The 16107-nt window shown below is 45.8% G+C and overlaps 1 protein-coding gene across 2 annotated transcripts in view; it reads right to left on the reverse strand.

The window, feature by feature from the left end:
• Positions 1-5752, reverse strand: part of HIF1A (hypoxia inducible factor 1 subunit alpha) — a 34464-nt gene extending 28712 nt beyond the window's left edge. For both annotated transcript variants that reach the window (XM_041423894.1, XM_041423984.1), the window contains exon 1: positions 5537-5752. In XM_041423894.1, the coding sequence (XP_041279828.1) occupies positions 5537-5571 (35 nt within the window). In that variant the 5' untranslated portion in view covers positions 5572-5752. The remainder of the gene's footprint in view (positions 1-5536) is intronic.
• Between the last annotated feature and the right edge of the window lie 10355 nt (positions 5753-16107).

Here is a 16107-nt window from a genome sequence, read left to right on the forward strand (position 1 = left end):
CCAAATTAAACAGAAGCTGCACAGTATCTCTGCTAACACACACACAGAATTATGCTTTGGTGTCTTCAAGGAACAACCAGTGGACCATCTTAAAACACCAGTTCTTCTCCAGTGCCAGCAAAGCCATTTTGAATTTCTTGGTACTAAAATATCTCAAGCTTTTAGAGGGCTACATTTCTCTACAAGTCCCAATGTTATCAGACTTCAACAGGAAGAAAGGACAGATTGTGCACATGATGAAACTGCTCTTTATCAATGCACTTTCTCTGAGTTCTCAAACCCAACCCCCAGGCTGGTATGAACAGGCGTAGCTTCAACCGAGGCTGTGGCTCCACATCAAAGAACCCCGAAGTGTTCATCACCTACGTAAACTGCGTTCAAAAAATACATATGCTGGCATGCATTCACTTGATTAATTTCATTAATTTAATGAAAATAATTTGTTCTGAAATTCTAATGACTTCAGAATGTAATTTTTTTAGAGATTTTTATTCCAAGCTAAATAGCAGAGATCTCAGTAGAGAAAAACCTCAACAGGCTTCATGTCCAATAGTAATTTGGAAACCTGTATCTTCCTTGAATTTTCAGTCATTAAAGTGCAAAGGCTCACCTCCTCTCCTGTAGTCCCCAACATCACAAAACCTCCCTGTAGCTCCCATTTCAGAGCAGCCCTCAGAGGAAAACTCAGATTCTCCTGCACTCTCTTCCATCCTCTCTAATACAAAGGAAATTTCTCAGGAGAGGCTCAAAATGCTCAGACTTTCTCGAATTCAAAAGGGAAAGGGCTGTTATAACATGAAAAGATGATCAAGGTCCAAGTTCTTTCTATGCATTACCTAGGTGGTTTTTCTGAGGCATGTAAACACCTGCCCATATAACTGTGTATGTGAAGATAAAAGGTGCAGTAATCTGGAACATTCCTTCCTTTTGGACACCAGCTTGCTAGGAACAGCTGTGGGTTACTGTGCCTTCTTGTAAGGTTCTTGCAAGATTTGTTTTTGTTTTGAATCTGCTTGATTTTTAAAGAACACATCTTGTAAGTGAATTGGTATTTGCATCTCCTTGGAAGTATCATCAGGAAAAGCTTGATGCTCTTGTACACCACCACTAAACCATTGGAACTTCCCTCCTGGGTTAACTTAGCCACACACACTCTACAACCAGATAAAAATTATTTTGTTGGCATGTCCTAACACCAAAGCTCTTTAGGAATAAATTAATACTGCCAAATTCTCTTTGGTAGTACAAAGGAAAAAAAAAAAAGGATTTTCAAAAATCAGCAGCTTCTGTCATTCAATGCCCCCTTTAATATAAAAAAAAACTCATGCAAACCTACTTGAAATCCAGCATTCTAACACAAATTGATGCAATATTACTACTGAGGAACATGAACACATCCAAGAATTCAATCCACTGTGTTACACAGGCTCAGCAAGAGTCCTCCAGGCTTCCAGGCTGGAAGCACACCAACGGGAACATGTACAACCCTAGGAGTTTTGGGCTTACACTGCAACGCCACTGACATTTGACAGTGTTATTAATATTTATTGACTAATTTTTTTTTATTCCACTTCACCATCAGCAATAAGAGTCTTTGAAGCAGACACAAACTCCAGGCATTATGGTTCAAGGACAGGGAGGAATAAAGGTCCATGGCTGCTTGCACAACGTGCAGGGGAGGAAGCGAGCACCTGCAGGTGAATTCACGCATCACACACATGACAGCAGCGTGGTCTCCTCTGGCCTCTCCTCTGGTGGCAGCAGGAAGACAGCATGGCACTGCTTCTCAGCTCCTCAAGGCTTACAAAGGGCATGCCACCTTAGCCTAAACTAAGTAAGCCCTTGATGGGCACTTCTGATAAGAGAGAAACCAACCAGAAGATGGGGATGGCAATTAAATGAGAGAATAAAATCGATTATCCACTTCACACCTCCACTTTTAAACCAACAGCTGACTTAAGTGCCACACTTAGGATGCTGATAAGAGTATGCAGGTACATTTGTTCCCCCTCACACCTTCCAAAAATGATCCAGCATGTGCCCACAGGAAAGGAAAAGCATTTCAACAGAAGGTTGAATTGCTAGAAAAGCTTGTAAGGGCTTCAAAGAAAAACCTCTTACTATCACATCACCCTGTTACAGACCCCCTGGCAACCTGGACCATCTGATCACAGCTGCAGCAGCCTCCTTAGCCAAGTGTGGACTGGTTGTTGGTATTTCAGGCACCCCAACCAAGAGACCCAGACTGCAGACTGGAGACACTGTGTTTTAAAGGGCAAAGCAAGCATGACTGTAAACAAAAACCAGAAAACCCTCCTGCTGCTTCCATCAGCTCACTGGCAAATTATCAGACGTTCACTGATAAATGGAACCAAAGCACCAGCAGAGTGAAAATTATGGAAAAATTCTGCAGCAGGCAAATCCTCCATAGCTATTCTTCCCTGATTTTCAGTGCCTTGATGCTGATGAGGACAGGCAGTCGCACTATGCTGTCCCCTTCATCTTTAGTGGGCACTGCAAACCATTTCTGGACATTTTTATTAAAGGAATTCACAAAACTTTTCATGTTTGAGGCAGTGCAAAGAACAGACAACATAGGTAAGCCTTATGGCAAGACAAACAATCCAGAAAAATCCAGAAAGCAGTAAAACCACTGTTCTATGAGCCAGAAACCACTCAGCCTTCCCCATACCTGTGGGGAGACTCTACAGGAGATTTACTGAAAGATTCCTCCTCTTCTTACAGCCCAGATTATACAAAAGGGTTTTGTATTCACTTTCGACTCTAGCAACGGTGGCTCAGTTCCCCGGCGCTGAGAGAAGTTAACAGACAAAAGCAGTGGCACACACAACCCTAAAGACCTCACACAGGTTTAAGAAAATACAGCCATTGCCCCTCAGAGTCACCAGCACAGGGTACAGCCTTCTCAAACAGATTCTGGAGCTGGACTTTGGTGGCAAAAAATCCAGCAGAAAACCCCTGATCTTCCAAATCACCCCCTTTAGACACTAAAAAATAAGTTTCAAGACCCAACTCTGAGAAACTGAAAAGCTGAAGTTCTGCTGCAAGGCACTCATGTCAGAAAATATTAAATTTCACTGGGCTATACCATCTTAAAACCCAGAATGAATACACCAGAAATCACTTATTTTTATTTAGCACCTATGGCATTAAAAATATGTACTTTATGCTATAAAGACAGCATACTAGAAAAATAAATCTGGGTTACCTACCAGTTTCAAGCTACCACAAAAGTAAGGACTAACCCATAACCCTAAATGGCTCATTTACTTAAAAAGACACCAGAATTCCTCTGCTAATAGTGAAGTGCCACAGCACAGACCCGAGGAAAAGCTTTTCATTGCATCAGCCATCTGCACACTGGAGTTTGTTAAAAGAATATTGAAAAAAATCTCACACTTCTCACCAAAAGCCTTAAATTTGGCTCAAATGAGAGTCGATGAGCAAACAAAGCTCCCCAACAACTCTGTTTCACCCACTCCATGCACTGAAATGCTGTCCTTGCAGCACCTGGGGAAAAACCCAGGAGCACATCAAAGTGATACAACTACTGAAGAATGGCTAAAACCCAAATAATTCAGTATCTAATCATGGTGCTGATACTTGATTTCTTAGGGAATCTTGACCCCTCTATATAAATGAGAAGCTTGGGCCACATCAAAAAATGGCCTCAACAGGCTAGTATAAAAACCCACACGTCCAGATACTGCTGTGACCAAATTTCATTTTAAAGACTGAGACATAAACTTGGGCAAATTCCATGTTTTCTGAATCTCACAGCATATAATTAAGTAAACAAGAAGCTTTACATTAACTATCAAGAGATAAACACTATCCACATACAAGCAGAGGGAGAGGCAAGGAATAAAAGAATCCTAACCCATGCCAAAATTGAGGTGTACTGTATATACAATTAGCCAAAGTTTTATCATCAAAGGTGATAAAGAACAGGACGTAAAGGACTTCTCCCTTCAAGGTGTTCTGAATACGGACACTATCAAACCTAAACTCTTCAAAAACAACCCAGGTTTTTGAGAAATGGTTGATATTTCCATGAAGTTCTTTGCTGAGCTCACATCCTTCCTTTTTTTGCTTAGCCATCTTCACTCAACTGTACATCCACAGCCCCCAGGATGAATGTACCACAGACACAGCTTTATGTTTTCCATTAAAACCCTACAACAGGAGTAATCGGAATATTCCTTTATAAGAAACATTCCCGACTTTGAACTTTTTCTGCAGGAAAGAGAAAACAACAAATTCTCTTTCTTAAGCCCTGCCTTTAGGAAGGAAGGATAAGCTTTGCATACTCATTCTTGCATTCTGAAGAAAGCAGATTACATCCAGGATAAGGGAATTCCAAAAAGAAAAAGAAAAAAAAAAAAAAGAAAAAGTCCTCCAGTGGGGCAGAACGGTAAGTTAAAAATAATGAATGCTCAAGGGCAAAAGAAAAAATAAAAAGAGAAACAAAAACAAATGAAACAAGAAAAAAAAAAAAAAAACCAAAACAAAAAAGTATCAGAAAACAACTCAACTCTCAAACCCCCTTCCTAGACCTGCCACTAAATTAGGGCATCAGAGCAAAGCGCAGATTAATCATTTTGGTTGCAACATTTTCCCACAGGCTTCTCAGGAGCCATCCGCCTGGATAGAGAAACCAGGGGCTGAGTTCCACCCAGGTGCCCCCCGTTGGATTCCACTGGACCCGGAGGCGCTTCTCCCCCATCCCATCCCATCCCATCCCAGCCGGCTCCCAAGGCGCTCCACGGCAGCCGGTGCTGTCCGGGCGCTGCCGGTGCCTCCTCCCAGCTCGGCACAAAGCTCACCATCCATTTTACAAGCCGGCCAGGCTCCTTCCCCACACAACTTACACGCCGTAACACTTACTGCGCTTAACCTGCTCGGATGACCCTTGGATGCAAGGGCAGGCAAAACCCATCTCGAACAATTAAAAGCCGAGAAAAGGTATCGATATCCATACAAACAAACCTTCTGCAGATGGCGAATACAATTAATCCCCCCACAAAGCCCCACCGCCGGGACCTGCTCACCCGAGCCCCCGGCTCCTTAAACTTCACCGCCTAACAAAGGCTTTTAAGGCTTTTATTCTCCCCCTTTCCTCTAATTTGCGCTTACAATCCTCGGTGAATTATTCATACTCCTCAACTCACATTGTCCATCCGCCCCCCCCTCACACCTCCCCAACGCGACTTTTGGGTTTTTTTTAAAAAAAAGCTTAATATCTCCAGATTGCCAACGGACCCTTTTCCGCACAAAGCCGGGGCACGGCGGGCTCGGAGCGCGCCGGGCACGGGGCACGATCAATCCCTGCCCGCTCATTTCCAGGAGCGGAGCAGCCCCCGGGTCGCTCCCCGGCACCGCGGCCGACACCGGCCGCTTCCCCCCCGGCCCCGCCGCCAGCCCCGAGCCCCGGCCCGCTCCCCCCGCCGACAAAATGGCGACGTGGACGAGAAGGAGAAGGAGGAATGGAAGAGCGGAGCGCTCCGCGGGGTACCTCTTCTTGTCGGTGACGCCGCCGGGGCTGTCCATGGCGGCGGGATGGCTTCTCCTCCCGCCGGCTCCCTGGATGCGAGGCGGCCGCGGCTCCGATGGCCGCCACGGGGCGCGGGGAGATGGCGGCGCTGGCCGGGTCTGGGGCCGCGCGGGCTCAGAGCATCGGGGCACAGGCTGCGGGGAGGTGCGGGCGCGGCGGCGGCGGGCGCGGCGCGGGGCCCGCGCGGGCCCGGGCCCGGCCGGCCCCACAGCGGCCCCACAGCGCCCGCCGGTGGGGGTTCGGCCCGGCCCGGCCCAACCCAACCCGGACCAGTCCGCCCCAACCCAGTCCAGCCCAGCCCAGTCCAGCCCAGCCCGGCCCGGCCCGCTCCGAGCAGCGCCCGCGCGGATCGTGCCACACAGATCGCACCCCCGTGGGCACAGCGCGAGGAGTTAGTGCCTTCTTTATCTCCTTTTTTTCCTTTCTCACGTAACTTTGTTCAGTGCTTGACTCCGCTGCCTCTCGCAAAACTGTTGTAGTTCAATAAAAACCCAGGACGTTTAGAGTCATTGAATCATCGAGGTTGGAGGAGACCTGTAAGATCGTCCAGTCCAAGCATCCGCCTGGCAGTGCCCCTGTAGCCCCTAAACCGCATCCCACAGCGCCTTGGAACACCTCCAGGATGGTGATTCCACCGCCAGCCTATTCCCATGCCTGACCATCCAAACAGAGACATTTTTATTTTCTACTATCTAATTTGAATCTCCCCTGTCTTGCTTTAAGAGCGTGTCCTCCTGTCCTCTCACTGGCAGCAGAGACCTCCCTACAGCCTCCTCTGTGTGAGTTTTACACAGCGATGAAGCCCCCCCTGAGCCTCCTCTTCTCCAGACGAAGCAAACCCAGCTCCCACAGCCATTCCTCACAAGACGTTTTCTAGTCCATTTCCAGTTAAAGGGTTCAGAACATCACATTAATTAAAGGGAACAGTCAGCTCCGCAGCCGGGCAGCCCAGCAGGGGAACCGACAGGTAATTAAGCACATTTCGAGCAAGTTTTACAACTTCCCAAACCCAAAGCAAACCCAACAGCAGAGCCAGGAGGTTGGACCAGGGCTGTGCCGAGGCACTGTGACCCCTCTGCCTTCCCACCCAGGCTGGCCCAGATCCAATGCCATCATCCCAGTGCCTGTGTCCAGTTTTCCTCTCCCTGCTCTCCCCATGGCAAGCCTGGCCTCAGGCACTGCTCACCTGAGAGCCCCAGGATCTCCTGCTAGCCTTGGCTGGCCCTGGAGGCTCAGCAGGAGGGGCTGGGCAGTGTTCACCTGGCACTGACATGGCCACACAGGTGAGTGGCCTCCTGGATCAGGAGCCAGGATACAGCCATGGGAGAGCAAAGAGAGGAAAAGTGGGGCAGAGCCCACACTTTTAAAGTTAAAAGCCTTAGCTCTGGGTCGTGTATGGGTGAGCACTCTGGGGAGGCAGGAAAGGCACAGTTCCAGGTGACGTGACCCCACAGAGCTCAGGGGTTCCTTTACATCTTGTGGGCTCCCACTAGCAAGGACTTCAAGTGACCATCTGGAGCTGAACCTTACAAGACTACTCAGTTTGCAGCCCAGCAGTAATGATACCTTTAAAAAAAGCAGCTTTGACAGGCATAAGTGACATTCTTTAGCTGCTGTGTGCACGTGTGGTGACATAAGAAACACCTGCAGGGCAAAGTAGATGGTGCTTCAGTACTGCACCTTCCTAGCACTTCTGCTGTGGATTCCTCCCAACTCCCAGGTAACAAGCAGTTGGTTTAGGCATACAGTCATGAGTGTTCTGTTTTGGGGGAGTAATTAATTTTTTTTTTTATTTAGAAGAAGAAAAAGCAGTGACTGTGACATTTGTTAGCAATCACAAGGAGTTCCTGTATGAAAAGGATTGCTTCTGCAATCCACAGCAGTCAGATTCATGGAAGAGGCACAGGTGCTTCTGACTACTTTTATTCCTTCAAGGTTTTTCCATCCAAACATGGACAAAGCCCAGCTCTGCTTTGCTTATGAGCTGTGACAACACAATAGCCCGTGGCAGTGTGGCTGTGAACTACTGATATTTCTGTTGTTCTGTGCTCACTGGAGCCTCGAGAAGAAAAACAATCTAAGCAAGACTCAACCTCAAATGTCTTGCATAAGTACCAAGAAGCCCTCCCCAAGGGCTCACAGACAACTTCATCTTTTAAAATGAGGTTTAGGCAGCTCAAACATAGGAAGAAATTCAGTTGTGCACAGCAGCTGAGCAGGGGTTTTTAGTCAGTTCACAGTCTCACCATTACAGCCCCTAGAGAATTTTCTGCTTAAATGGGGAGGGATCTCCTGGTGGTTGCAGAAATGACAGAGCCAGCTTCCCCATCAGAGCCCCTGGAACACATCTGGGGAGTTTTGGTAGTGAAGTGATGATAACAGAGGTACTTCCCATGCCTTAGAGGAGGCTGGTGCAACTCAGAGCAGCCGGTGCAGCTTCTCTAATCTCTCAGATTGAGGTTGAAGTGGTTCCTGGTGAGCCTGGCACACTTGAAAGTGAAAGCCTCTTCTTTACTTTGCAATCTCAGTGCCCTTCAAAGACCAAGAGGCACTTGATGCGGTCTGGACCAGGGACTGCTGAGTTGTAACCTACAGAACCCGCCTTACCATACCCAATAAGATTTTATTTTCACTCTTGTCACTCTTTGAATGACAATTTTAGTGCCTATAAGCATGGATGTCTTAGGATTCACTTGTGCACCTTTATTACTACTATCCAAATTCACATGATGTGCAATACATCAAAAGGGTTTCTCGCTGCGTATTCTTAAATAAGGTTCTGCTCACTTTAAATCACTTAGACACAACAGCTCGAGATGTGTTGGTGACCCCTGAGTAAAAATCACTGGAGAAAAATCCCAGTCTACACTTTGCTAATGCTGCTCAAACGATTGTTCAAAGATATCAGACTTCCCAGCATGAACTGTCTGGGGAGCTGTGAGTAAGTGTTGTGGTCTCCTTACGAGACACATTTCTCTCATGCCAAACATGCTTACCCCGAGCTCATAATAAAGAATAATGCTTCAAAACCCAGCTGTGTTTCAGAAGGGTGTCAGTGGAAACTTGTTCTGCAATTAAGCATTTCATACTATAGCAGCTCTTGAGAGATGTTAGGCAAATGCTCTCCCTCACAGACATCCTTCCTTTTATTAAACTTTTGCGTCACTCCCCTAATAGTCTGCATATACACTTTCTTTCCCGCTTTCCCAGTGGCTGATAACAGAAACTTATTCCAGTATATGATGCCTTAGTCACTTTTCTTGACCTTTATTGCTGCTCTAAGTTCACACTCACGCTTACGTTAGAGAACTTCCTGAGCACAATGGTGTTTGCATATGACTAATTAGGGCAAATGCACAAGCTGATGAGTCAGCAAACGGCTCGGCAGGACAGCGGCAGCGGCTCGGCAGCAGAGCGAGCCCGGGTGAAGGTGTGAGGAGTGCTCTGCCTCTGCCTTCGGATCTCCTGCCGATGGAGACAGGTCTGTCACCGTGATGGGCTCTGTAGGCATTTGCTCTCAGGATCCGAATGCATCCCCATCAACAACGGCTGGCAGAGCTTCTGACTTCGGTGGGAAGAAGTCAGGGATTTAATGAAGGCATTTTACCTCCCAAGAGCACTCACCATTTCTGAGCAGGGACTCACCGGGGCGGGCAGAGGGTGTTAGAGAGAAGCTCCGTTTATCTCTCTGGAGCTGGCAGCTCACATCAGGAGATACTACAAACAACCTGCCCTCAGCACTGGCTTTCCTGGGCTTTTGCTTCATTGTACAGCCCTCTGTGATGCCTTGAGAGGCTACCTAGAACCTAGAGGCTAGACAGTGTTAAAGGAATCAAATATTTATAAATATTTATTAAATCTTTATTAAATATTTATAAGTATTTATTAAAAAGGTCTTCAAAGGATACACCTTGGGCAGTACAAGAACCCAGCCCAGACTACACCCAAGATGGACAACAGGTCATGAGTTTTTGCACTTTTATAACTTTTGGTCCATTTACATATTGGGGTTAATTGTCCAATTACAGCTCCAGGTTGTGCAGTCCCATCCTCCCAGATTGCTCTCCTCAAATCAAAGTTGTTTACACTTTTTGGGGCTGAAGCTGCAACAGTGTCCTTGGTTCTTGGGCTGGAAAAGGATTGGTTTTTCCAACTAAACTGTGAAGAGAACTTGCTAACAATTTTTATGAAGTTCAGAGCTATATACTAATGCAGTACAGAATCTGAAAAAATGAAAGCTAAAACTTAAGGCATCGCCTCCATGTAGGAAATAAACACTCACTGGTTCGGTAATTGAGCTATAATGAAAGGTACATTCTAGTCTATCAATATCTGACCAAAAATCCTGTCTTGCACACAGCACCACTGTGCTGACAGAAGAATACCACAAGGTCTCAAATGATGTGCAGACCCAGGGCTCTGTAACACAGGCTAATAGTTGTTACTACAACTTACTGTGTTTAACAGTGGTGAACTCTGGTGGTCAACTCATTTCACAATAGAAAAATGAACTGAAATTTGAATCAAATTCAAACCAAACCATTGGCATTGGAAGCCTAATGCTGATGTTTCTCAAATATAAAATATTTTCTGAAATGAGAGTACGTGATGGGAGACACAATCTCCCTTTGGCAACTGCTGTTTCCTCTTTTCTAACCTCGGTGCTTCTTCTTTCCTTCTTGTGCCAAGATCTTGTTTATTTTTCCTTTTGCATCTGCACAAACCCCATCTTTTAAACTATGACCACCTCTTAAAGCCTGCTTGGGTCAGTGTACACTTATGCATTTGGAAATACTCTCTGGACTGTTGTTTCTACACAGGTGCAAATGGTAACAAATTGTGCAGTGTAATAAAAGCACTGTGTCCTGTTCAGTGCAATTAGATTTGGGGAAGGATTTTCTACCCATGAAAGGAGTTTAACAGATGAAAGTGAAAGGCAAGCAGACATTCAGCAGGCTACACTGTACAGTTTCACCAGCTGGCTGCATCCTGCCTATCCCAGGTCCCTCCTGAGCAGGTACTGCCAATTGTACAGTGGTTTTCCTGATGTGGACAAAAAACAGCATGGAATTTTAAAACTGCCCTTACAGAAAAGATGGGTTTGTGGTCAAAGCCCTGAACAAAGGCTCTGGGGGCTGAAGTTTGGTTCCAGGCTTCCTGTAGGACTTTACACAACTCATTTGGAGAAAGGCTTTCTATTTTCAGTGCTGCAATCTTTTGCCACAGTGCTGAGGGGAGGAATCCACTGCGTGCCTTGCATGAAGTCCATTTTCCCATGCAGCAAACTGGCAGTTCTGGAGCTCTCAGGAACCAGCTGAGGAGGGAGCAAGTGACAACCACAATGTAAATATGGAAAAAAAGGACCTTGTCAAAGCCAGGTCCAGGTTTTGGCTTTCAAGGTGTGTCTGTGCTCAGGATCCCCAGCTGGTAACTCCACCCTGCAGCAAAGCACAGCAATGGGACTTGGAAAGAGCAGCCAAAGTCTGGGGCATAAAGTGCTCTCTTGGAGGTCAGAGATGCCTCTTCAGCCTCTGTCCTGTCCAGCTCAGAGGAAGGTTTGGCAACAACTTGGTCAAAGCTTCCCTTTGTGTCTCCTGTGGGAGCTGTTTCAATTTAGCCCCTTAACTGCAGTTTCCAAAGGAGCATTGGGGACATGAAGGAACTGGGTTTAAATTCTCTCACCACACCAGGCAAAAGAGATTTGGGCAGAGTTTTCCCCCCTCAGAGTGCCTGAACAGTGGGTTTGGTGTTCCTTGGCGTGATCCTGAGTACTCCTGAGCTCACCAAGCACTGTTTTCATGGCCACCAGTCTCACTGTGCGAGCTGGAGACACAAACTCCTCCTTTTCCTCCTCTGCTCTGCTCACACACTCCAAGCACAGCTTTCTTGGGAGGCTGAGGTTACCAGGGCACACAGGCTGTCATCACACTGGGAAGCAGGACACAGGCTGGCTCTCCTTGTGACCAACAACGTGGTTTTAACCCACATCTCTGCAGCCAGCAGGACACTCCCCATCTGCCAGTCAGCTCGTAACACCTCAGACCTACCCGGCTAGTTTTACTTTCTTCGCTGCATTTCTTCCCTTTTGAAGGCACTATAAACACAAGTGAAGCTCTTTGAGGACAGGGAAGGGAAGGCAGATGAGCAGCCAGCAGCAGCAGTGTGAATGGGGCAACAGACTTTGCATAAGTTGTAACCCAGAGCAGAAGGAATATGCCTTTCTCAGAAGGAGTGGTTTTAATTTCATGCAGATTTCTGACTCCTATAGCTAGCTATGATCCACAGAAACGTTCAGAAAGAGGCTTCTTTTTCCTTCTTTTGATTCTTTTCATCCCTCCTACGAAGCCCTTTGTTATTTTGCAGCCTGGACTACAAGTTTCTCACACAGAGCAAGAAAGAGTCCAAAATAAATTGAAAGATGAAATTAAATGGGCTGCACTTGTAATGAAAATGTAAAGGAGACCAAACCCTTTTACCTGATACAACATAAAGCAGTTTCAAATTCTGATTGGGGATTTTTCCCGTTCTGACATTAAAACACACTTTCTTTCCAATTATACAGTTTCTTAAGTGTTTTTGCCTAACATTTCCCCAACTTGGATCTAGCTAAAAGACAAAGGGCTTGAGGTTTTATTTGTTTGTTTGTTTGTTTTCCCAGCAACACATTAGAAAATGCAGTGCAAGCTTTAATGACTATGTCTGTTTTAACATGCCTTTTGGAGGACTGTAGGCATTTATGGGGGAATGAGGCAATTAACATATTACTTGGGCATGCAAAGGCAAGTTCGAAGCAGCTGCCTTTATTCTCTTGATATGGCAACACAATTGTTAAAACAATGCCTTCTTAAATCTTTCTTTTTTGACTCTCTGTGTTCACAGACCACTCAAGTTGCTTGTTTAAGCCAAAGCTTTAAGAGCTTGCCAGATTTTCAGGACCAGTAATTTTTCTCTCAAACACACTGTTCCCTCTTACTTATTTGAAGCAGCAAATAAAAATCAATATCTCAATCCCTTTAAGGAAATGTTGAACTCAAGAGCTCCCATGTTCTCATTTCAGCCTCTAAATAAATGACTTCTATAGTACATCCATTTTTCTTCCAGACTTTTCAGGTTTTCCACCTATTAATCTTGAACCTTCATGGTTCTTCACATAAATGTCACCTTCACAGAGGTGGTGAGAGGTGGGTTTAGCTGATCCAGCCCACTGTGAGAGGTGTCAAGTACCCCCGAAGAATCTGGGAAGCACAAGAAGATGGAGGAAGGATCCAGCTGCTTCCTGCCTTGCAGAAATCCAGGTGGGTAGGTGAGGGGGGATGCCTAAACAGGTGTTTCTAAATCACAAGGTCAAGGAGCCAATCATTGCTCTAGGCAGAAAGAAGCACTTTGCCAGCTTGATAACAACAGAGCTGAGACACAGATTACAGTTCCTTTAATTTTCTTCCAGTTAATTAAATGATCAATTGCAGTGCTGGCTTTCAGCCACAGCAGTGCCAGCTGAAATGAGCTCTCCAGCTTCTGAGAGGATAATCAATAGGCATCATTCGCTGCAGTGATATGAGGTTTTAGTTTAAAGACAAATATTAGAATGCAGAGGCAACATACTGCTTTTATTCACAGCAGACTGAGATCTTCTCCAGCTCCCAAAAAATTCCCAGAGAAGGGAAGAGTGGCACAAGCAGTCACAGCTTTAGCTTGCATTGGGTTTTCACTTCTCTGCTTACCATAGACTTCCTGCATGACCACAGACAAAACACTCAGGCCTAGATATGCAGAGGTATCCAGGCAGCTGAGATAAAAATCAGTGGGACCTAGATACATAAATAGTCTGTGGATGTGGTCCTTTGGAAGAGAGACTGAGTTCTCCACTTAGGGAAGGTGTAATAGGTACTTTCCAGCAGAACAACTCCTGTCACCAAAGCCAAGGCCAGGTAAGAGCTGAGTTTGGGCAGTAACTGAGCAGCTTCAGGTATTTGGCCACAAAGCAGCATCTGAGCATTCTGCCTGGTGTCCTCTCCTTAGTGCTGCCCACCTCAGCCAGCAGCAAGAGACCAGCATCGCCTCTGATGGCTTTCCAGCCATTTCTTTGTTCAAACTCATAATTCCTTTAGCTGGACATGCTGTGGAGTGCAGGAAGGGTGAAACGTAGGGCATTGAAACAAGGAACACCAGTGTTGGGTTCTCAGAGCACTTTGGCAGGTGGGAAAATCAGGAAAAGCAATATAATGGAGGCAAAGAATTGGCTGGGGACATTTCTATATTGTTAATGAAGACTTTGGCATGGTTCTGGTAGAGCTGACAAGCCCAGCACTTCAGAGCCCAAGAAACCCCTGGGTTTATAAGATGTCAGCACAGGATAGAAGGAGTTTGCCAAGTAACTGAGTAAGCAAAATTCAGAACCATAATGACAAAGTTGGTGCATCAAACCTCGCTTTGCTATCTGAGATCATGTGCTAAATAATGAAATGTTCATCAATAAGAGGCAACTCATGAGCGTGGGAAATAAAGATCTTGTGGGATAAGATAAGAATGGCCACAGATCTCACCATTTTCAGAACCAAATGAAAGTTTGTTTACGCTGACTGCTTTTTCTCAGGGCAAACCTTTAGTACATATAGGTATTCATGCATACAACAGAGAGAGGCACACAAGCTAATAAATTTTTAGTTTTCCTGTCATCTTGGAAAAGAAAAAAAAGTTTGTTCATAGATGTAATTTTCATTTTTAGTTGGGAAGCCCTTGATTCATCACGAACAAAGCACGTCATCAAAAAACTGGATGGCAAGGTCAAAATCCAGTGAAATTTCGTCACCATTTCATGACTTTCTTTTTAAAAATGCAAGAGGATTGTAGCAATAGCATCTCTGCTACTCATTTATTTTACTGGAACTGTTACGCAAAAGTCAGAGAAGGCAGCACTGCTGCAATCTCCCCCAGGTAAAAGCAAGCACAGGCCTGAGCACAGCAGCTCGTGGATTATTGATAGGACCAGCAGCTGAACAACTTTTCCCAAAGCAGCAGAAAAGAAATCTAATTGCAGGAGTAGAGCGTGGGTTTCCGAGAGGGAAGAATCTATTCTGGTGTAACAGGAACACTTCTGAAAGGTTTTTAATTGATATAAGCTTGAAAATGAACAAACAAAAATCAGTCCCTTAGGGAATAACCTCAGAGAGATCTGAGGCTCCTCTCCAGCCAGCCTGGCTGGCTGAGCAGTGCCCCTTAGGTGGCATCTTGGTGTGACCTTTCTTCCCCACAGGTATGTGCAGAGGAGGGGGCAGAGCCCATGCGAGGTGTCCCCAGTGCACTGGGCTGCAGGAAATGCAGGGACAGGCAGCCTGCTCTGACTCTGTGGCTTCTCAGTGGAAAATCAGAGATGTGAGAAAACAGCCACAAGCATAAAACCCAACAAAACCCACTCCTTTTCCCCTCAAAGTAAGCTTGGCTCAACCCAAAGGTTATTGTCAGCCCACTGACTTCTTCTAGATCACGTAGACAGCCAGTCAGTTTCTCAGGGATTCACAGTTTCCAAATTCACTCAGAGGTAACCACAGTCATCCTAACACAGATTTTTTACAAATAAAAAGTCTCTCATATTTTTTTTTACCCCATCAAGAAAAAACCAATAGCTTGCATCATACAACTTTTATTATTTTTCCCTGCTAAGCAAACTCATGGTAAAAAATGGCTGAAAGTGACCTAAATGAGCAAAAACTACCCAGGAGCAGTGTTTATTTTGCAGAACAGAATTCTGTTCAGGAGCCCTCATTAATGTGAAAAGTTTCCGCATGACCTCAGAGTTTCTGTAGCCTGTGAGTGTCCTGCAGCCTCTGCTGAATGTGATGGTAAAGAAATTGCTGCTGCAGCCCCGTGGAGAGAGTCACGAAGTCCTGTCAATCGTGTCTGAGACAGCACGACTGGATTATTTTTTAAAATAAATTATAAACCCGCACATCTCAGTGCAAGAACGTTAATGGTGCAGATGGATAATCACCTGAAAAGTGCTGCTAAGCAGAGGCAGCTGCTGCTCCCAGGGCTGTGGCCAGTGTCAGACACATCCTCAGGTTGGATGTGGCCACCTTCAAAGTGCTGAATATCAGTCAAATCGGGCCAAGCTCTTGCCGGCTTATAGGAAGGGTATGAGGAAAAAAAATAATTTCCTGGAGTTAGCCAACATATCAGACCAGAGAAAGTCCATCATCTCATTGATTTGCATCTCTTCTTCTGTTGGCCCTCTCTAATCTCTCCTGTCTGGGCAACTCCTCCCAAACACCTCATTGCTAAACAGCAATTAAAGCATAAGTACATTAGCAAGTCCATATTGTAAACTGGCTTGCAAGCCACACAGTGCTGCCAGCCCTCTCCATGGCAGTGGGGCTCTGCCTCATCTCTGGCCACTTTCCCATGTCAGGAGTATTGATCCATCCCTCTGAAACAACATCAGGGTTCATGTCCTGCTCTAACACCGCTTTGACCTTTAGGAAATGACTGCAGCTTCTGCAGGGCAGCAGGAGTTAAATGGGGCTGGGTTCAGGTCA

Source organism: Onychostruthus taczanowskii, unplaced genomic scaffold (genome assembly GCF_017590055.1).
Source record: "Onychostruthus taczanowskii isolate IOZ18803 unplaced genomic scaffold, ASM1759005v1 scaffold1, whole genome shotgun sequence".
Classification (NCBI taxonomy): domain Eukaryota; kingdom Metazoa; phylum Chordata; class Aves; order Passeriformes; family Passeridae; genus Onychostruthus; species Onychostruthus taczanowskii.